The 22,418-nt window shown below is 42.8% G+C and overlaps 1 protein-coding gene across 1 annotated transcript; it reads right to left on the minus strand.

Moving 5' to 3' along the window:
- Window positions 1-1,763: 1,763 nt before the first annotated feature.
- Window positions 1,764-11,685, minus strand: LOC104574630 (L-threonine 3-dehydrogenase, mitochondrial). Its single transcript, XM_088534357.1, has 9 exons — window positions 11,660-11,685; window positions 6,549-6,750; window positions 6,136-6,178; window positions 5,177-5,247; window positions 4,230-4,379; window positions 3,952-4,124; window positions 3,218-3,308; window positions 2,472-2,741; window positions 1,764-2,289 (listed from the first exon to the last, which is right to left on the minus strand). The coding sequence occupies exons 2-9, from the start codon at window positions 6,730-6,732 to the stop codon at window positions 2,150-2,152; spliced, it is 1,122 nt and encodes a 373-aa protein (XP_088390483.1). The 5' UTR covers window positions 6,733-6,750; window positions 11,660-11,685; the 3' UTR covers window positions 1,764-2,149.
- Between the last annotated feature and the right edge of the window lie 10,733 nt (window positions 11,686-22,418).

Raw genomic sequence — 22,418 nt, forward strand, 5'->3', positions numbered from 1 at the left:
CAGTCTTTTCTTGTAGGGTGTGACTGAGACCAACTTTGCTGGCCCATTGGGCCAAATACTACATTTGAACAATGTGAGAGCTATCACAGTGGGCACCATTAAAAAAAAAATCTTTTAAGAAATGTAAACACTGTACAAAAAGTTTCAATATGGGCCACATCCCTTGAGGTTTTTAACCTTAAATACCTGGGAAATCCATACTTTAACAGATCAAACAGTATAAGATACATACAAAACCAAGAGATAAAAGCTTGACAAATGTTTAAAATAACAGGGTTTCACCACAGAGTAATCACCTGAGGGTTACTTTCATGAGAAGACTATTCCACACAGAATGCAGTGGACTTCCTCACAAAGAGGCAAAGATCAGGGCATGCAGGGATTATAGAGAGATTAACAGAATAGTAATGAAGAGTTGTTCTCAGAAAACACAGTGAGCAAGATGTAGGCAAGAAAATATTTCAAAACGGAACATGTCACCCACATGATCCCCTGAAGTATGCAAGACCAAAATAGATATACATAACTTCACATAAGGAATTTCCAGTTATTTTGAAAGTGAATTATATTTTTCTTTGAAAAAAAATAGTAATAAGAAATTAAAAGTTCCCAGATGCCATTTATCAAGGCATGACATTACTACACTAATAGTAATATAGCCCAGATTTACACCACAGAAATTGATATTTTACATAAAATGGCTCTCCTGGATCTCTAGTTCGTTATTTCTTGTTCTCCAAGTCTCTGCAGTAGCCTCTGAGTAGCCATATCTCATTTACCTGCATCTACTAAGACTTCCTTATTTATCCCTAAACCTCCTGCACATGAAACTCAAACCAGTGGAATAGTCCTTAACTGTAACTAGAAACTAGTAGCAAAAGATTGACAACTTCCCATCGTCCTCTAGGGAGGAGAGTGGATGGACATCAGTAATTTAGGCCCCTTGGCTCTAAACAACAATCCATCTTTCACATTAAGTCAACAGTCTGCGGATTGGTTTTATGCGATGAATCCAGACAAGAATGGCATAAAAGGCTGCCATTAAAACCCTGAAATAAATAAATATAGGAAGATACAGTTTTAGCTTCTGGATTCCTCTCTAAAGAATTAAAACATATAATAGTTGCATACACATAATATCTAAAAATACACATACAGCGCACATGAAAAACATATACAGTGAATGTAGTGAACATGAATGATTTCAAAGGCCACCATGACTCTACTGCAAGTCTATCTTAATCAGACCACCTTCAAAACTTGTTCCAAGAAGTGTATGACCACGCTAGCAGGGCAAACAACTGGGAAAACAAAGGCAAAAATTAACAATAACCCTATTCCTAAACCTGGAATTATGCCCTGGATTTGCATGTACATAACAACTCTTAGGATTTCAAACCTATCTCTGAGGTTAAATTGAAGGCAGCAGCATTTTCAAACAGGATAAAGCTTAGCTTGTATATCCTGGTATTTTTAAAGCACAATGAGAATTCAAGTCCTAATTTCCTTCACATTTATAGACATTAAAAGAATAATGCCACGTTGTATGCCTTACATATAGACAAGTGTAGGTTTATATAGCATTGCGTGTGTATGTGTATAGGAACTATTAGCTACAGTTTCTTTTCAAAATAAAATTGCATCAATCCCTGCAATTTTGAAACATGAAGTAGTTCTAATCTCTTAGCTGTAGGCAAAAAAGGAAAAAATAATGCTGTCCTAGTATGATCTAGTAAATTCCACTAAGAAGCAAAAAACATATCGTTAACTCTGTATAATGTGCCCAAAACAGTCAGTTTGACAATATTGCCCATGTCGTTTGCTAAAGGACCACCAGGCAAAGGAAATGATTGGAAAAGTCACCAGGCAGGAGTATGTGGTTTCTTTTTTTCTAGCTACTTACATGTGAAAGTTCAAGATCTCCGTGTCTGTCATTGGTGCTATTGTTGGAAACAGTACCAAGTGACTTGTTTTATCTAACTTACCTAAGAGTAGTAAATTCCAGCTACAATATTTTTTTGCCCAACTCTATTGCTACTTATGGAAAAGTGACAATTGACATGCTCTAAGACTCAGAAGTTTATAAGCTCATTTAGCCATTTCTTCCTGGTCCTCTCAGTGGAAATCTGGAAACATCTTACAAAGGATTTCAGTTAGCTTGAGCAATCCTGGAGTCAGACCCAAGGAAGCTGAACATTGTAGTCACCAATTCAGGGAGGTCGTAATCATGTTTCCACCCCCAGTCTTTCCGGGCATTGCTGTCATCAAAGTTCATTGGCCAGCTGTCAGCTGCAGGAAAAAGAAAGAAGAAACAACAAAATCATGAGGCATAAGAAGGATCTCTTAAAGATATCACTGGACATGTGAGCTACCAAAGCAGGGTTCCAGAATCAAAATGAAACTTCAACTTCGCAGCAGTAATTAAAACTGTCTCAAAAGGAAAGAAGATCATCAAAAAAGAGGGTACTAACCTATGGCCTGCCTGACTGCATCCACATTGTAGGTCACCTGCAGTTCAGGAACGTGTTTCTGCACCTCCTGTGCCAGCTCTTCTGGAGTGAAGCTCATGGCACTGATGTTGTACGTCCTCATGCTCAGGGCCTCCGCAGGGGCCTCCATGACCTCTAGAGTCGCCTTCAGACAGTCATCGATATACATCATGGGGAGACGGGTGTCTGGCTTTAGGTCGCACTGGAATTTGCCAGTTTTTATGGCATCGTGGAAAATCTGGACAGCATAATCTGCATAAAAAGATAATGGACATTTGTTCTCATTTGACTCCATTTGTTGTTCATTTTCTGACAGCCAACTAAGATACCAACTGTCCTAGTCAATCTCCGAAGTTTCCTGTCTAATAACTCAGCAGAAAAAGCTGTGCATGATTTAAATTGTACTGCAAAAGTATAGGATGCCAATTTAAGCCTCTGATGCTATTCTGGCATTTGTACACTACAGCAGAATAACAGAAGTTTAAGATCTTTTTCAAAGGAAATAATTTCAATGATTGTAATTGACACAAACTTTCTCTGATTACCTTGAAAGGTAAAGACTATAAAAGTAAGTCCTAAGATGGGAGCGGACACAAGTATTGTCCCAATTTCCTATTGAAACAGCTACTCTATACGGCCCAGAACTAAATTTCTACAAACATATTAGAACAATTACATGGTTTGTGTGTTGGCTGTTCTTATAGCACTGAGAGAAGCAAGTGACTTACTAGTTGTTCCCCCTCCAGGCTGAGAGTCAGCAGATATAATTCCTGGATACCTCAGGCATCGAAAGTCTAGACCATATCGGTAATGGTAGTACTGGGGAAGGGAGAAACAGTTTTACAGTTTACAGTTTTACAGTTTTTGCAAGACTAAATCATGCAATTTGTTCCCACAAAAGAAATCTGCTCGTCCCATTTTAAAAACTTCCCATCACAGGAGTGAAAGAGCAGGACTATCAGCTAGGGAGTCCCCATTCCATGCAAACTGTTTAAGCTCTCTGCTCATACTTTTCTAGTTTACAATCACATACTTAGTTATGGATTCTTCATATAGATTAGCTTGTAATAATAGATTTAGTGTCCAGAAATTGGTAAGTTCTAACTTCTGAAACACTTCTGGGTAATAGAACCTCCAGAACTGACCTTTCCTTGCATGAAATATTAAAGGGAGAAGAAAGTAGATATCAAGTATTAGCTTTAATAATTTCATAATTTTAAGAAATAAATAATAAGTTGTGAACATAAAAAAATGCTACAGCTTCAATCTTGGGGCTTATTTGGGGAGGGAGGAGAGGAGGTAATTTTGTTGGGCAAAAGTCCACATTTTCTGGTAATCTTTCACTAAATTTTGTAAGCTTTCTTTTATACTATGCCATTTACAATGCCAGGCGATGTGGAGAAGTCAAAACCAAAAAGACTACGGAAGGGAATGATGTCTGCCAGCCCCTTCTTCCACTTACTTCTCCCATGAGCTCAGCATGAACCTTAGAGACTCCATAGATTGTCCTTGGTCTCTGAATGCAGAGATCAGGAGTTGGATCTCGAGGAGAGGTGGGTCCAAAGGCTCCAATAGTGCTGGGAACAAAGAGTCGCAAATTATGCTCAGCTGCAATATCCAGAACATTGTGTAAACCTGGAACAATAAACAGGATTTTTCAGGATGTACATTGCATTTTCCTCAAGCTTCTGTGGAAGTCATGGACTGAACTCACTGTTGCCGAGCACTGAAATCACGTACCAGTAATATTTACAGCTCTGGCCAAAGGGACGTTTGCTTCTCCAGCAGCACTGAGCAAAGCACTATAATGGAACAACCAAGTTATTCGGTTATTCACCACTATCTCGCGCAAATTCTTGTAGTCCAAGATATCCGAATAGATAAAAGGACCTAGAAGAAACAGAACCAATAGGAAATTGAGTGACAAGAAGAACGAAGGTCACGAAAAATTCAAGATGAAGCTCAGCTTGTTGGTTCTTGCCCAAATATCTATTCAAGATTTGACTGCACAACAAAACACATACCTTCCCAGGGCAATGCTTAACCAATTAGCAGTTACAGCTGAAACTAAGGCAAACTGTTACCTTTACCCCAACAACAGATTAATTTAAACACTTTTTTTCCCCCTCCCCTCTCTTGCCTGCCCTGCTCTGCCTCCAGTCAACGGCATGAGAACAGGGAACGCTTGCTATTATACTAATCAAAAATCCAAATATATTATTAAATGGTGAAGAGGAAGAAAACTAACTCATTCATAACTCTAATGAAAATATAAGAATCTAAACTACTCTATGGAAAATCATAACTTTTTTTCTCCATAGAAAGAAAAAAGCACAAATTTAATTTCCAGTTTGTTCAGCCTAAAAGAATAAATGCATCTGTTTTTACAGCAGAAGCATAAAAACCAGGCCCAACTTGACTCTAGTGTTCATTTTGATCAACATAAAATGGCAAAGACACAGTGTAAAAGAGAAAAACATATATATTTAGGAAAAGGGAGTGTTCTACAGAGGCAATCAATGTTTTAGAAAGATTTCAAAGCAGAAAGGAACTATTTGGGAGTTTTGAATGATTTGAATAGCAATTCATTTCATTTAATGTACACATTATTTAGATTTTGATAATCTGTTTACTGACCTCAGAGGTAAGGTCAAAATTTTTTCCATATGCTCAACCAAGTCACTTACCACTATAGAAAACATCATCTGCAGGCTTTCTAATGTCAGACAAGATCACATTGTTCTTTCCAAAACGTTTCCTGTATAAGAAAAAAAAAAAATAGAGACACACATGGTATAGTTAGTCCACAATCTTCTTTTTTGTATTCTGCTATTCAGTTCAGTAGGAAAAATACTTAAACAGTAGATATCACTGACAGAGTAATCTCTGACTTGTGCTCTTCTAATCAACACAAGATTAAAGCAAGTTTGATGGAGCAGGAGTTCATTCCAGCTTTCTGTTATTTGCAGAATTCTTAAATATATCTTAGAAGTGGTTGAAAACACTAAAGTCGCAAAAAAAGAAAAACCACCAGACAAAAGTTGTGAATGTTTTTTGCTGCAATTAATTCATCTTTCACCAAATCACAACAAATTCAAGACCTTGTATCCTGATCTCCTAATCTTTATTTTTCTTTAAACTCTACTCAATATGACACCTTATTCCTGAAGCTACTGAACTGAAATTCTGATAGATTAAAAAAAAAAAAAAAGTCGTAAAGCCTAACAATCAGGTATTTAGTAAAGTACTATATAAATTTTAGGTTGATTTTAATTTTTTTTCCTCTCCACACAGCCACATAATGCCTGTTTAAAACTCCAACATTTGCCTCTCTATTGAGCACTCAAATCCAGCAGTATTTTGCTGGACTATGAAAAAACAAAAAGAAAACTGAGCGGTACTCTGAGGATTCAAACTGTGAATACTTTCATTTAAAGTCAAACTAACTCAGTGTCGCTTGCATAAAATTATGTTATTTTGGGACTCATGACCAAAATAGATGCAGAAAGTACACCAGTATACCTAAACTAATCACAGGAATAACAAAGTTAGTCCATCTGGAATTTACAAAACCAAGCATTAAAAAAAAAAAACCACCCACAAACTCAATTCCTCACTAATAGCAGGTCACAGAACCATGACATACCTCAGAAGCTTAGCGAGTCCCACCCCAAGCTGGCCAAGACCCCCTAAAAGACAACGGGCAATCGTTAATCAGAGAAAAAGCAATATCCAAATACAGAGTTCCATTATGAAATACAGGAAAACCGAGTACTCTTCTTCCCAGAGAGTTAAAAGGTTTTTGAATTATTTTCAAGGACACAACTGAAGAACTGGTTTTAGCTTTCTGGAATAAAAATAGTACAAATGTTTACAGGGGATCCTGATGCTATATAGCATCATATGGGAAAGCTCATCACCATTCCAGAAAATTTTGGCAGATTTTTCTGTTCCCTTCCCCTCAATTTCCATATTCTTCCCACTAGGGAGGAAGTAAGGGAGAGGGGAAACTTGACGGACAAGCTGGAGCAAGAACACTGTTATGACAGGAATCCTGACCTGTAATTAGCACCCGAGGATGCTCTGACTCGGAAAAAGACACCGAATGAAAGCTGGCATCAGAGGCCACCTGGCGAGGCGAGATCCCAAGGCATCGGACGGGCACTACGGATATCCCGCATCCACAGCCAGGGCTTTGAAGCAGCTGGGTCACTGCTCTGCTCACGCTTTTCACAATTGGCATCTTTCTCCTTTAAATATGCTGTGACAAGTAAAGAAAGAATTATTAGTTATAATTATAATTATTAGAATTATTATTAATGACTCATCCATATTCTTTAACTTTTTAAACTTTTAAAGAGCACCTAAATGGAGATTTTAAGAGGCGGTTGATGCAAGGTGCCAACTCGGAGCAGCATCTGCTTATAGCAGCCTATGAAGTAACCTGAGATGATGTATTCACCACATTGAGCACAGGAAAATATCCACAGCCCCAGTACAAAGAGACTGCTATAACCAGAAAACATACAAAATGGTACTATTTCCAATTTCCACTGCAACATTTTTAAACGTCATTAGAAAACACAATTGCAAGCATAAAAGGAGTCTAAGGTAGAATTCCAAGTTTCAGCTACCACGATGATGAACTTTCACTCAGAAGTACCTGCAATGAACCTGTGCAGACTGTCACAAATAACTGCATCATACTGATGCAATACTAAGGAGGTTAGGTTAAACCAAGAGGAGAGAGTAAATTTCCTTAAAGAACACTGCTTCACACAAACTTAATGTGCATGATGGGCAGTATCAGGAAACAAATAAAGCAGATTCAGTCTTCGATTTACCTAGGGCTCTTGAGGAATGCTGCTCACTTCACAGCAGTCGGATACTTCTGCAACGTGTTTCTGTTGGCAAGCCCTATCCCCATTTAAAAAAAAAAGTAAAAAAACACAACATGCCAATCTGTCTTTCTTTTTCTCCAAATCTTTTATGCTGGGAAGGGGAAAGCAGAATAATGTAACGCAAAGAAATTGCGCATACATCCTCCCCAGCCTTTTCTGCGATTACATTTTATTTCTTTCAAATACATTTTTTCAGGCACAGTTACGTAAATCCTTCCTTATCTCCACCTGAACAACTTTTAGCAGATTCCCCTAGAGTGATACAGAGAGTAAATTTCCAGATGATAATAGATTTTTAAACTAGTTTGCCTGCTATTACCTCATCAGCTCCTTTCCCACATACTTTTGTTGCATGTAATGAATAGCAAAGTGGGGAGGAAGAAAGGCCACGACTGAAAGTTCCTGCAGCAGATATTCACACACATACATAGTATCACCAGTTAATTTCAGCACTAATTTCCAGGAAGTACAGAAAAGCAAACAATTGACTTCAGTGATGCTTTCATTTATGGTAACACACCAGACAGACCGGTAATTTTTCTGATATGTTAAGGAGTCTTGCTGTTCAGATAAATAAGACTGCTAAATGAGCTGCTATATGGTTAATGAGAGACCAAGAAAAAAAAAATGTTGTTAAAAAGCACATTTACACATTAAAACTGATGGAAATGACTTACTCCAAGATGCACCAACATTTTTCCCTCTATTTTTTTCCTTTTCTTTTTAGGCTTCCTTGTTTGCTTACCCATTTATTGCACTGGGGAGTGCCCTCAATTTGAATCCCAATTAATTAGCCAAACCTTGGCCACACGTAAACCAGCCATGAAGGAGATCAGCTTGGCTGATACAGACTTGGGAGAAAGCCAAACGTCCCATCACAGGACGACAGGGCCATTGCTCAATCCACAGGCTTTGCAACAGCTCCTCTGTGATTCCTTGTCCCAAGCCAAGCCAATATAACTCTGCTTAACTCCACTCACAAAGCTAGAGCAAAGAAGCTGTCCTTTTAGCACTGAAAGCACAGACTTAAATTACAGAGGTGAATAACGGATATCTAAGACGTTAGGCAGCAATTTGAGAGATCTTTTTCCTATCTGAATTCTCTCTGGTATCAATTCGTACAGCTCTGCCAGTGCTTCTTATCTTCAGTCACGACACTAATGAAGTTTCTCTCCTCTATAGTCTACCTTCACAGAACAGAGATGCTCTTATGGTATTTTTGAGACTTGGTCCCTCTATCGAGTTTTCTTGAAATTAACCCAGAGGTGCAAAAGCAGCTAGGGATAAAGAGAGGAAGACAGCAGGAAGACAGAGAGGCACATCCACATGATTTGATATCATAAGATACATGTTTCTATCTAGGAAACCAGCATTAAGGAACTAATGCTGCCCTTGTGATTCTTTAAAATACATAGTAATAATGCTTTTCTATTGCAGAAAGGAATACTAAAGCTATGTTAGTGCTAGGAAGACTTCCTATATCTCTGGCCTGCAAAAGTTCCTCTGGGAGCAGCTAAAAATGCATTTTACATTTTGAGCTCTAGAATGGGAGTACACATACCAAAGTTTTTTGCTATAAAAATGCCATCCTAGGATGAAAGCAGTTTTCCCACCTGCTAGACTGGTTTCTTCAAATTTACTTGCAATAAAAACTGCCTGGTTTCAGCTGAAAAAATACTGCTAGGCGACTCAGAATAGTAAACACTACCAGTCACTAAAGAAAAATAAATAAAATCCTTATATCACCACATGGTACAGTCATTTCCAAGAAAAGCACTTACAACATGCATTTTCCCCTATTGCAAATATGAGGAAGGGGAAGAAATAAAAAAAGTTGTAATTAGTTAATAAATACTAAAAGCTACTAGAAGAGGCCCAGATAGCAAAGCAATTAATAGTGCTGGTTAAAAATTTCACTGAACAGGCACAAGACAATGCTAGCCCTACCACAAGGCAAATTGTTTCCTCCATCCAAAGTGCTATTATAAACTTTCTGTTAGACCACGGCTTCTTATTTTAGGTAATCAAAGGTATTATTCATATTATTAAACCCAGAAGTATGACCCTCATATTGCATTACCCTCAACTACTTTTTCAGATAGTGGCTTTTACTCATTACCCAAGCTGATAGTGAAAACATTAATTTTGTTCTTTTTTGGATTAAACAAAATGAGGATGTTTTATCCCAAAATACGAGACTTACTTCCCCCATGCCGCTAATTTAAATTGACAGCCCGCATTATATTTAAGGATTATGCAATCCCACAGGGAATTTTTCTGCTCCCATCCTTACCTTCCCAGCAGCTGGCAATAGAACAGGAGCAGCAATCCAAGCGCAATTTAAAGGACACTGCCTCTTTGGAAAGCCAATCAAAATCTTACAGAAAGTAGGAGTTGTCTCCTACAAAAAAAAATAGTGTGTGCACGCCAGAGTAGCAGCAGACGGGGATATCACATCGTCCACATTTGCTCAATTTTGAAATGCCCGTAACTTTGCGATAGGCAGAAAACCGAAACTTTGCAGCCAGCTCCTTTAACTAACACCAAAAAAAAATAAAGTACAATCTGGGGTTATCTCTGAAGGTCGGGTTTGAAACTAATGGCTTGCTGTGCAAAGGATTAGCACAAAGCAAACACACGCTCATAGGTAAAGTGCTGATCTCCCCTGGATGCCAGAAAATTTACACATTTTCTAAGGAGATTAAAGGGGGAAGGGAAAGAAAAAGCTCCAAAATTGATTGGAATTTAGTCAGTCTGCAGCTATTGCTTTGTGAAACTTTGCAAGCAAGTGTTATATAAGCTGCAAACACCCGTTGCTAATATAGAAGACAAAAGTATGTTTATAGAGGTTAGCAGTTTCTTATGCTTCAGTTATTAATAGGTTATTACAGTGATAAGAAAGATAAGGAGCTCGGAGGCTGATCTGGAAAAATCCCACATTAAGCTTCGGAGAAAATGGAGAAGAGAGAATTCATCGGCAAACCCCAAATTTCCTAAAGTTTCTGGCTCCTGCTGCTGAGCAGGAGGTTCCTACATTGGGCTAATCCAATAAGCCTAAATCTTGTGTCTCTTAAAGAAAGTTATGGTACTTCTCAGGATAGGAATCTTGCAGGTTGCCTATTCCTGGTATTTCAAAAATGATTGGCAACCTCACAAATAGAATCTAAACCAACGCAGCAACACCAAGTTACTCTTCTGAAATTGCACTGGTCTCCAAACCACCTGGTTTTTCTGCCGTAAGGATATCGATATGAAAGCTCGTCTATATTTCCCAAGTGCAAGAAGAATGCTGAAGCGTGGAAAGCTTTTGAGGCCTCCAGAAGTCAGAAATAGCCAAGAAAGCCAGAAATAGCCAAAAAAAATCCAATAGCCAGCAAGACCCCACTATTCAATAAAAGTGGTACCTGCTCCAGGGCAGAGAGCCGTGAGAGGGACACAGGGATCCTCCAGGTGCTGCCTGGTCTGGAGGCACAGCTATATGTGGGCCTGGCTATACGTTATCTCCGGCAGGCAGCTGGATAACCCCGACTTAGAATAACCTTGAGGCAAAAGGCTCGTTTTTCATGAGTGACACAAGTCCCGGGGGGAAAACATGACACAGGATCCCTGGCCGAGGCCACGAAGAAACAGGTTCACTGCACGGCCGCTGGAAAGGCAGCCAAAATCAAATCCTGAGGGCCGGAGGAAAGAAAAATGGAAGGTTTTATATCAACTAGGAAAAAGAGGCTACTACTTGGTGATGGTGCTTTGTAGTGCCAGGCCTAGAAAAATTTGGCATGAGAGGGATGTTAAAATAAATAAATAAAAGGAGCAAGGCAGCACTCGACACCACAGCCCTAATTTTGGGTGGGTATTTTCCTTTTTTTATTTTTTTTTAATTTTTGCTTGTTTGTCCCTTTGCAGCCCCCAAAGGATGGAGCTGTCTCAGCCCTGTCCCCTCCTCGGGGTGAGTCAGCACCTCTCCCCGCCGCCGTGCGCTGCTGAGGGGAGCGACCATTGCGACCGTTAGGACCGTTACAGGGCTGCAGCTGCCGTGGACAAGGGAGAGACCGTTGCGACTGTTAGGACCGTTACCGGGCTGCAGCCGCTGTAGGCACGGGAGAGACCGTTGCGACCGTTAGGACCCTTAGGGGGCTACAGCCGCCGTGCGCGCGGGTGCACCGTCCGCCCCTGAGGGGAGCGACCGTTGCGACCGTTAGGACCGTTACGGGGCTGCAACCGGCGCGCGCGCGACCCCCCCCTCATCCGCCCCATTCATTCAACGCTCACCGAGCTCCCGCCGCGCTCCTCCGCCGGCGCCGCGATCTGATTGGCTGAGAGGGGCGGCGGGGGCGGGGCTTACAGCGCTGCGTCACCGCCGCCGGGGAGGGCGCAGACGGAGCGGGCAGGGGGATGTTCTGACGACAGCGTGACGTCATACCCCGCGCCATTTTAGCCCGTGTGGCGCTTGTTAAGGTGGGGTGTGCAGAATAGTGAGGGGTTTACCTCAGAAATATGAGGATTTGCACCCAAAAAATGGGGAAATGCCAGATTCCTCGTGAGGGTGGCGCACAGGCCTCACCCTGCCCTGGGACCGTCGTCCTCTTGCAAACATAACCCCAGGTTCAGGTTTAACTGTGGGGTAAAAATGTTGCAAAGCCTGATTTCCTGCAAATAAATAAATAAATAAATGTGAAATTACTGTTTTACCTCTTCCTTGACTTTTTTGATGTAACCACCGAAAGGAAATTTTGTGATGCCGGATCCTGGGGGAAGGAGATGGAGTCAGCAACTGGGGTGTTTTGCCATGATCCAAAAAAACAAAACCCCAGACTTTTCACTTAACCAATATGGAGAAAGTCATGGAAAATTGGTGACTGCTGTGGGATGGGTTTGTCTGAGAACAAAGGCGCTCAATAACCAGTCCCGGGTGGAAAATTTCTCCAAGAAATTCATATGGAAGTTCCTGAGAAGGTGTTTCTGTCAGAGCTAAAGTAAAAGAAGGGCTTTGGGGGGGTATTTGAATTTAAAAAAATAAAATAAAATAGAAGCTGATTGTGGAGATGATGGGCAGGAAGATGCCCTCCAAGATGATATAATTATTGTTGTGATAATGGCAGAAATTAAGGAATAAAATAAATACTAGGCATTTTCTCGTCTACTTGGAGACAAAAAAAAAACAAAATCTGGAAAAAAAAAAAAAACACGTTTATGAGCATAAATTGGCCAAGGTGGAAGTACTGTCATCCGGGGAGCGCTGTGGGTCACAACAGGTCTCCAGAAGATGGGGTGACATTTCAAAGCTACGCAGAGAAATGTGAAATCCAGCTCTGAGGAGCTTTGTTGCCCCCGGGAAACGCTTCCATCCAAGGCAGCAAGGAACAACTGCTGCGAGGGCAGCAGGTTACCCTCTCTTTGAGGGTAAACAGGAGCCAAGCACGAGTCATTTTTAAAACAAAACCTGACGAGCTCAGACACCATGCGCAGAAATGGACCTGCTGGACAAATAGCACCCACTGGGTCCGGCCACCAGAAAGACCCCGTGCTTGGCAAATTTATAAAGTACTTAAATTTAATTGCTGCACTTGCTCGTACCTCACTGTTCTGGTCATAGAAACTTGCCTGGAAAAATAGCTTTTATTTTGTAGAGAGTGGCTAGATGTTATTCTTTGGAAAGCTACCTGAGGTTGTCTGTTCCTGTGGGTGACCAGGTATTGCTCATCACTATATATCTGTCAAATGAGCCAAAAGTATAAAAATGACCACAGTGTGTCAAGCAAAGATCATCCCAGACATCTATTTATTTATTTATTTATTTATTTATTTATTTATTTATTTATTCCTTCATTTTTGTCCCTAACAGCAGCTGTTTCCCCATGAAACCCTCGCAGACCTCTGGGCTCTGCAGCTCAAGGACTTTTGGAACCAGACGTGGTGTCTTTACAGTCCATGCATTTATAGCCACCTTTCATTAACATACTTCCCATGAACTTGTCTAGATGCTTTTGAAACTCATGTTAATTTTAGCAACTATGCTGGATGCTGTGCCTGTTGCAAGCATAATTTTGTGTTAATTAGCTGTGGCTAAACTGTTATGCAACAACCCCCAACCAGCCTGCTAAGGGGTGGAATTCATCAGCAAGAGGGAAGAAAAAAAACACAGAACTTTCACAAACATCTAGGTGAAAAGGCTAATCTTATCTCAAAGCCTTTATTCTTCCAGATTGCTGGGAGTGTTAATGTTGTTTGTGCTCCTGTGAGAGATAAAAGTGCTTGGGATAAGAAGGGGGGAAAAACAGTAGTAACTTTGGGTGCTAGAAAGTTCAGCTCAGCAGAAGTGAGGAGGAGACTGCAGCTGTGGCAAGTCTTTGTGGGGCTGCTGTTGGAAATCGGGAAACTTGGGATGGGCCTCGGAAGGAGGATTCAAGTGTCTAACCAGGCGATGTGTGTCCCCATCTGCGGTTTGTGATGGTCAATAAAATTAATGATACATCAAATGTGACATCCTGTTTTCAAGCAACTTGTCTCTTTTGTCCTTCAGAGGGCTTCCTGCCAAACCACATAGTCACAGCGTTGTACATAGGAGAAATCATTTATCCCAGTGATGAAGACCCTCCTCAGATCTTCCACATGGGAAAGACATGGGAATGGCCAGATGTTCCCGGGAAGGGGAACAGCTCATAAGCCTCCCTGCCAGCAATATCAGAAATACTGATGCTACTGTGTCTGAGAACACCATGGGAATCTTGCTTTAGGAATGGGATTCCCATATCCTGCTCTGCTCAGTTGGCTGCAAAAACAAAAACGTAGCGCACCAGGACACTGCTAAGATGAGTCTTAGAAAGCGTGACACAAGATGAGATTTAAATCCAGATACTTTGCACAAATTGCCCCAGGCTCTGTAATCCCTTCTGGCTGCTCATTAAGAACTTCCTGCTACTTGCAGCTTTACTGTTTGTCTAGGAAATTAAGGTGGGGAAATCGGGAGCGTCGGGACTATGTGGAGCCAAGGTTGTCTCACCGGGTTTCCATCTGGGCCAGTGAAGGTCCCTTCTCTATGGAGACATTGTGCCAATGCCCCAAGGAACACACAGCTGTGTTGTTAATCACATTGATGTGGGGAGTGCCTGGCTATCAGCTCCAGCACCTGGGACTGCCCTTTGCAACAAGAACAGACAGTTCAGGACATGGGCTGGGAAGGAGGATTATGACAAATGTGGGCAACATGATGAGGCAGAAATAGGAGGTAAGAGGGCTCACAGAGAGCAAAGGAGTGTGGTGAAGCTTGGAGGAGACTGAGGGACCGATGTGAAATGCCCATGCTGGGGCTTTGACAAAGTTCATTTTCTCAAAGAGAAAGGAGGAAGCAGCATCTGTAAGCAGGGGAACAACTCCAGAATCTCTACAACAAGGAGGAGGACGTGGAAAGAGGAGGCAGCAAGTCTCCACTTTCTGCAGAGGATTTGTCAGCTCGCGGGACGCATTCCTTCAGGTGAAACCCCCAAAATTTGAGCCCAAGTTAATGATAACCCACTCACCACTTGGAGTCTTGCTCTTCCCTCCTATATAGAAACTTACCTTCCATATGTCTCCAAAGAGCCTAAAAAGACGTCTCCAATAAAATCCTTTGAAAGTGCCAGCCTAACTCAGCTCAGGGAACCTGGTATCAGATGAATTTCCTTTCTAAGCCTCTTTCAGTTCTTTGTTAGGGAATCTATCCCTATTTTAGTGCTAGACTTCCCGCAGAGTCTAACACCCGCTGGGGTCCTTGCTGTCTCACTCCGCTAACTCTGCTCTCTGCAAGGCCTCCCACACGGAACACCAGGCACGCAGGTAAGATGAGCTTTCTTCTCGGGATAGCAACACCCATCTCCTTGCACAGAATAAAACAGACTTTCTCAAGCGATAGGACAGAAGCTGCCGGGGCGTTTGCTGAACTGCCCCTCCGGCTGGGGCTGTAGACCCGAGCACGTCACAACTGATGGAGTATTTATCCGGTTTCGTGGCATGATGTCACTGTCAGTGCTCTGCAGGCAACACGATAATGAAGTAATGGTTTTGTTACGGGCCCTGTTCCAGGGAAGGTCTTCTCAACTCAACCAAGTGCCACCTACATTCATTTCTGCAACTAAGACGAGCCAGGTGACTCTTTCTGCTGGGCTGACACCTCATTTAGAGAAGGCAATTAGGACTTCTTTTACAGAGCAAAAGCACCCTCAGAAACGCCATACAAGAGCTGACCTAAGAGGTCCTACGCTGCCACGGACCTGGGTGACCTGAGTGGGGAGGTTGGAAGCCACAGACTACGGAGGGGAGGAGAACTCTCTCACCAGGTGTTCATGAAGAAGAGCCATTGAAAGGAGGCAAAGTCGGAAAGAAAACAGAGGACACTTGCAATGTGAAGATGAGGAAGAGCTAGTGTAGGAACCATTAAGTGCAGCCCTACGACGTGTGGGCAGTCAGAGATCACATCTGCAGCGAGCTGCATTGGCAGGGCTGACTCTGCAGAACAGCTTGGAGCATATGGACCATGCGAAGAGGAAGCAAGGAGTGCAAGCTGCCGTCTTTGTGCGTGGGTATCACAGAGGATTTGCTGCTGGGATATTGCTGCACAGGACCATAGTGACCTGAAAGCATTTGCTGGTTCGCTCAGAAGACCCTTGTGAATTGGAGAACGTAGCAGGATGGGATCTGATCACGAGAGGATGGTGGAGGGGTGTAGTCCTGTAGGGTCACTGAACCCCTCCTTGCAGCCACATGTTTTATCCCACCAAGGAGGGAGCCTGGATTTCACTTCAGTGACAGCTTGGAAAGTGGAAGGAAGAGCTATCCTCCCCCATGGCACTGAACTGTTTTAATCCTGATGTTCATCATACCCAGCAGATCGACACAGGCTGTGCCACATTTTGGTGGCAGGCAGGGAGCACCTAGTCCTGACCAAAGTCAGTCTGATCATCCCTTTATATTTGATGCACATCAAACACGTGCATCAAACCGCACTGCCCTTTCCTTGGAGGAGAGATGGAAGGGAGGAGGATTTTAATGGACTTTAATGATTTCCTTTTGTTGAAAATCTGATGCTGCCTGAAAGGTGAGGTTTTCTGCAGGATTTTCTGCGGCGGGTTCTCCTCTGGCACTGTTCACATACACCTCGGAGACCTTCTTATAATCGAGATCTTTTTGCAAACATATGATAACAACCCTGCAAGGGCAGCTCCCCTTGGAGACACCCATTTGTCCACCACGGTGCAAGAGTCAAGTGAATACTCTGAATGCACCGACGGCAGGTGTTTTATCTGGTTCCTTTCAAATGTGATGCTCATTTCCCTCCTCAGGGCAGGGTTTTGGAGGAGGGATGGGGCACAATTCATGACAGTACGGAGCAGCAAGAGTAATTAGAAAACCTTGGGAAAAGGGGAAGGGAACCAAGGTTGTTTTGTCACAAGTGGAGATGGCTGAAGATGACAGCGCCTCAATCTTATATCACAATAAAATAAAAAACAGCAAAAATATACTGGTTTCCATAACAACCAGGGTTAGGACAGGAAGCCATGCACACAAATAACAGCAAGAATACGCGTTAGGACAAAGTTAGAATTAATTCCTGGAAAAAAAAAAAATCCCTGGGGAGGGAGCAGAGTCTTTGTTCCTGGAAGTTTTAGGAGCAGTTTAGGTAAACCTGCATCAGAAAAGATGCACACGTAGCGGATAAAGAAAAGACAAAAAAGAAGAAGTAAGTGTTTATGCTGAGAATGTTATGAAATGGCCACTAAATTAGGTTTTTTGAGTCACACAGTCATCAAGAGGCCCTGGCTTGTGCTGCAACAGGTTACTAAGAATTCCTGGATCTCAGCAAGAGACAAACTTGTTACTTTGGGGAAGGGAACAGCTTCATTTCTTTTCGCTCCAGACTCTCCTATGCAGCCCCATTTCCCCACTGCTTTGCACTTTTACATCTAAGCAGATGAACATGGATGAAGGATGCACCCAAAATGTAAGAACAACAGAGTTTTGAGGCATCCTTGTGCAAATAACACTCTTCATGCACACTTGCCCATCCAGAGGTATAACGTTGGTAAAAAATCCCCTGTAAATCAGTGTTCACGCTCCAGGTGGGTTTTCACACCGCTAGAGCTTGCAAGGGGCAGACAGATGCTCTAACTCAAAGCCACTCAGTTGATTTTTGCTGACTCTGTTTTTCCTGCAGAGCTCCTGGAGCACTGAGAAAGTCACAGGGAAAGCTCGGGACGAAAACAGGGAGCACTGACAAACCTCCCTGCCCTTCAAAGCGTCCGTAAAGGCCAAATACCTCCGTCATGCAACAAACGTGAGTAACCACAGCCAAAAACAAGGCAGTCGAGACACATAATGTTCCCTTAGAGGCTGTTTTTGCAGAGCTGGATCCGTTTTAGCCACATCTAGAGGGACGGAGGCAGAAGGAAATACACTGAGGAGTGCACACAGGATCCATCTTTCTTCCTCACTGGCTTGGACAGTGCAGGTCTTTACACAGAGATTTATTTGAAGCAAGTTATGGAAGCAGAATACGCTTTGTGCAGCTTATATTTAACCTTACAAAAATCACTTTCCAGTTTAAGTTGGAGCATTGCTTCAGACAGCTCCTGGGCCTGTAGAAAAAGAATTTGTTTGCAGTAAAACTCCCTCCATTAAGTCACTGCTTTCCTAAAGGCTTGTGTCCTTCTGAGCAAGAGGGAGCTTGGTATGAGAACAAGCTCATACAGGTCTCCGAGGTGAGCAGATGTTGCAATACAACAGGGGTTAAGGAATGTACCCTGGGAGAGATGAAAACCAGAAAATCTTAAGGCCAAAACTGGGGCAAAGCTTCATGACAAGTTTATCAGACACCATAAAGAGCAGTGGCTTTTAAGGCAGCGAGTTTTATTGTCCACCTCCATCCAGCTCCATCTGGATGCGGCATTCCAGGATAGCAGCCGGCTCTTTGGAGTGCACACTGTACTGCAAGCCCATTTTCTTATGAGAAAAAAGTAATTTTCAGTGGAAATCAAACTAGGCTTAGTCCTTTACTGTAACACAGTAAAGTAAATAAGATTTCCATAGAAAAGATGCTCTACAAACACAGAAGTGTCCTCACTTTCCTCGTATCAAACAGGACTAATTCTTCGGGAACTCTCCAGTCCAAGGAGCATCCATGTGATGCTGGCAGTATCCACTGCTGTTCCGGTCAGGGAAAACATTCCAGTTTTGGGATAGTTGGCCGCTGGGACGAGCTTTGTGTGAAGCTGGATCCCTAGATGTTGGTGGGGAGAAGGTTTGGAAGCAGCCAAGGGCAAACCAGCAGGTTTTGGACAGATTTTTGTGCCCTATTTTTTTTAAAATTGGATTCACTGTCAGTGCAACGATGCATCTTCCTACAGAGCTCAGATATCAAGAGAAGAGGAAGCATCTGACCCAAAGAGGATGAACCACTTGGTGCTTTTCTGTCCTTGGGATGCTAAAGGGTTATGTATCACCACATATAGTCTTTTTTGACTCTAAACCAGATGCATAGGGCAATGAATACACTTATTTATAATCTGTGTTTACGGCAGCTAGAGGAAGTCGCTCCATGAGCAGTAAACGTCCTGAAATCCCCCCAGTTCCTTCCTCACTGTCACGGAGAGCTGGATAAGAGTGACAAGAACATACATTTCCTTGCAGAGCTGATGATGTCATCCCAGTGCAAGAATGACATCACAGGCTCTCTAGACATAGCCTTTCTACACTATAACGGAAAAAATAGCCCCAGTAATGGGCAGAAATGCTCAGTATTACCATACAAAGAGGATCACCCATCCTTAGCTCTGTGGTAGGATTAAAGGCCATGGCAGAAGCAAATATTAAACATTACAGGGCAGAGGAAGAAAAGCTCCGTGCTGACCAGGCTGGTCATTATATGACAAAAAAAGTCAAAACTGTCTCCCCATCTAGGAGCCAAAGTCAGTAAAGTTTGTGATATGCAGAACCAGAAGCAGATATGGGAGTGGATGCACAACAGCTCAGACCAGCCAATAGGGCTTATTAGGGTCAAGGGAACCTTTGGGTTTCATTGGTCTTAGAGAATGTGACCCCCTTCAATTTACCTGCTAAAACTGGATCAATGCATGTTGTGAAGCCTGCGGGAATCTCATGGACTTAAACCCCTCATCTCCAAAGTGCCTCATTCAATTAACCTCAAACTTCCTTCAGTCCAAAATAACGCTGACTTTTGGTAGAGGGCCCTGGGGGAAAACTCCTGATATTAAAAAAAAAAAAAAAAAAAAAGCAAAATGCATTTAAAACAGAATCTAAAAGGGCCATCTTTGCAAAACGGAGCCATTACCATGGCTGCAAAATTATTTCTCGAGCCCTGGTGGCAACGCTCTGAGCTTGCACAAGAGCAGGCAGGCACCTTTCCCACGGAGGCACCGGGCTCGCTCGGTAGCGTGCAGCGTATCGGGGGAAATCAGCTTAAGAATCCAAACGTGGTTCTTGCCTTTGCTGGAGGGTAACAAGGCATTGCATTGCTAGGCAGGGAGAGGCAAAGCATTTGTGAACTCCATTTTCCATACGGCAGCATTGGATAATCTTTATAAACCAGCACAATGAGGCTAAAACTTTGTTCTTCAGTTTTAATACCCCTCTTACTTTTTTTTCCAGTACAGTTTATGCTTTCTTCTCATTTAGCTTTTCTTCTCTCAGGGGAAGGGCTCTGCAAATCAGCATTTCAGGATCTCTCTGCATTTGCAGTGAAGGCCCCTCGGAGGATGGGTGATGAAGCTGGGATTATCTTTCATTTTCTTAATTGTCATAATTTTTCTGTCATTCCTGCAGGCTGAAATGCAACTGAATTTTTTTCCATCTCCTCCCTTGGCAACACGAGGACAGATGGAATGGAGAAGGGAACTTTGCGCTGCCTTCAGCTCTCTGTTTATCCACAGTTTTTTTTGTTGGAGCGGGATACAAACACAGAGCAGCATATGCTTTAACTAAAAACATGAGCTTGCCAAGTCAAGGAGGTTGGGAATTTTCCATCCACAGAAAGAGCAGTTATAACAACAACAACAACAAAATGACTTGGAGTAGAAAGGGATTTTGCTCAAATCATTGATTTTTCTTTACATTCTACACTCAAATGTTGGCATTTGTTGAACTAAATCCAAAGGGTTTCAAGTTATTGAAGTGTTGCCTTGCGTAATTCCAGGCCCTTGTTTGCCTGCTGGAACCCTAATTCTGGGTGCCACACATTCCTAGTCTTTCCAAAATAAACAGGAGAGCATCATTCCCCCACAAATACCCCAAAGTGTAATTAAAGTGTTAGATCAGTGGAAAGGATACACGACAATTTGTGGTCGATATCCCCCTTGTGACTACTAAACATGACAATCTTGATAACTTCTGCCTAAGAAGCCTTCAAAACTGTTATTCCTGGAATCTGGGAAGAGCCCATTTTCCTGTATTCTATCCTTCAACATCTACTCTTCACGTGATTCTGTTGCTGGAGATCAGGCATGGTGAAGCTCCTCACCTCTTTGCTTCGCTTGGCACCGTTATTCCTAGATAATTTGGTTAAACCAGCTCAGCTCCATTCTCCTGGCACAGTATCATCCCTTCATCCCAGTGCAGAGTCCGTGTCTTGGGAGATGTTGTTTGGGAAGGAGTCCAGAACATGAGGACGTGGCACGTAAGGGACCCAGGCCCCTGTGAGTACACAGTTCACTGAGCCGAAACCTTTCAGCTCAGCAACCCAAAAAGGAATCCTGAAATAGTAGAACACTTTTGTCAGCCAAAACGAAATGTTCCAGCAAGATTAGAATATATACATATATATATGTCCTAACAAAAAGTTCTCGAGGCCTTAATTCTCAGTCAGGACTAAGTTAAAATATCGATTTTCTGGAGGGAAACCTTCCACGTAGCTCTGCTAGCAAAATAAAACCCTCTGCTCCACACGCAGATCTCGCCAAGTGGAGATCAGAGGAAGGGTCAAGTGCAAGCGACAGCCGTTAATCACATCCCTTAGTGCAGGACAGGGCTGCAGGGCACGAGCAGAAGACCCTGAACATCATTGCACCCTGCCAAAAGCGCCTCCCTTTCTCCTGTGCCACCTTTGGAAGTGGAAGAAGGGTTTGTGACAAGTCTGCCCACAAGCTCGCGGGTGTTCCTTGAAGGTAGAAGGATTCAAGGCAGTTCAGGATTGGCACGGAGCCTGATTTAAGGAAGTGATTAATGGTGCCAGGCGATTTCAAAGGTAGGAGAGCAAATAAAGTACCTCCTTTTGCTTCAGCGGCCACCTGGTAATTTCATGGGGGTGCTCTTTGATTCTTGAAGTGTGAGATAGAGCAGGTAGCTCTTCCCTACCTTCTCCATGGCAATATTTCATCCTGCCCTCACCGCGTCAATGGCTGTTCCAGGCTGAGGAGCAGCCACTAAGTGAAGGAAAAGCAAGGGAAGAGCAGAGCAGGTGATGAAGAAGCAGAAGTGCCTTAGTGCCAATGGACACGTCCTCCCCCAGCACTGAGGGAATCCCCACGAGCGTCCAAGCTGTGGGGAGCTCGGAGCCAGCTGGACCCGTGACCACCCTTGTCCTAAGGGTTCGGCTGTGATCCAAGGCCTTCCTGATAGGGCCCAGCTGCACAACCCTTCCACAGGGTGCCCAGGAGTTTGTCAAACTGTGAGAAAGAGCACAGAGCCCTGCAGGATAAGGAAGATAAATGTGAGGACGGAGCATGAGCTGGAATCAGCAACTCGGATGGTCCAATATGGGTAGAGCAGAGAATGACCCTTCCAACCCAACCAACGCCTGCCTGGCCAGCAAAGGCTCTGTGGTGGGTCAGTATGGGCTTGTAGCTCAGTAGTCCTGGCTACCTTTCATGTGGATTTAAAGTGTAAAGAAGCAATCTGTTGGTTCAGTCATGTGCATTGCACCTACAGAGACTCTGCAGCATAAAGATCCCAAAGAAAGTGCCCCAGGGAGAGAGAAAGGGGTATAACATAGCAAGAAGCTTGGTTTTTTGATTTTTTCATCATATCTAGATTTAAAGCTTCTTGA

This window comes from Tinamus guttatus, unplaced genomic scaffold (assembly GCF_059628265.1).
Source record: "Tinamus guttatus ecotype Peru unplaced genomic scaffold, ASM5962826v1 Tinamus_guttatus_pri_ptg000548l, whole genome shotgun sequence".
Classification (NCBI taxonomy): Eukaryota; Metazoa; Chordata; class Aves; order Tinamiformes; family Tinamidae; genus Tinamus; species Tinamus guttatus.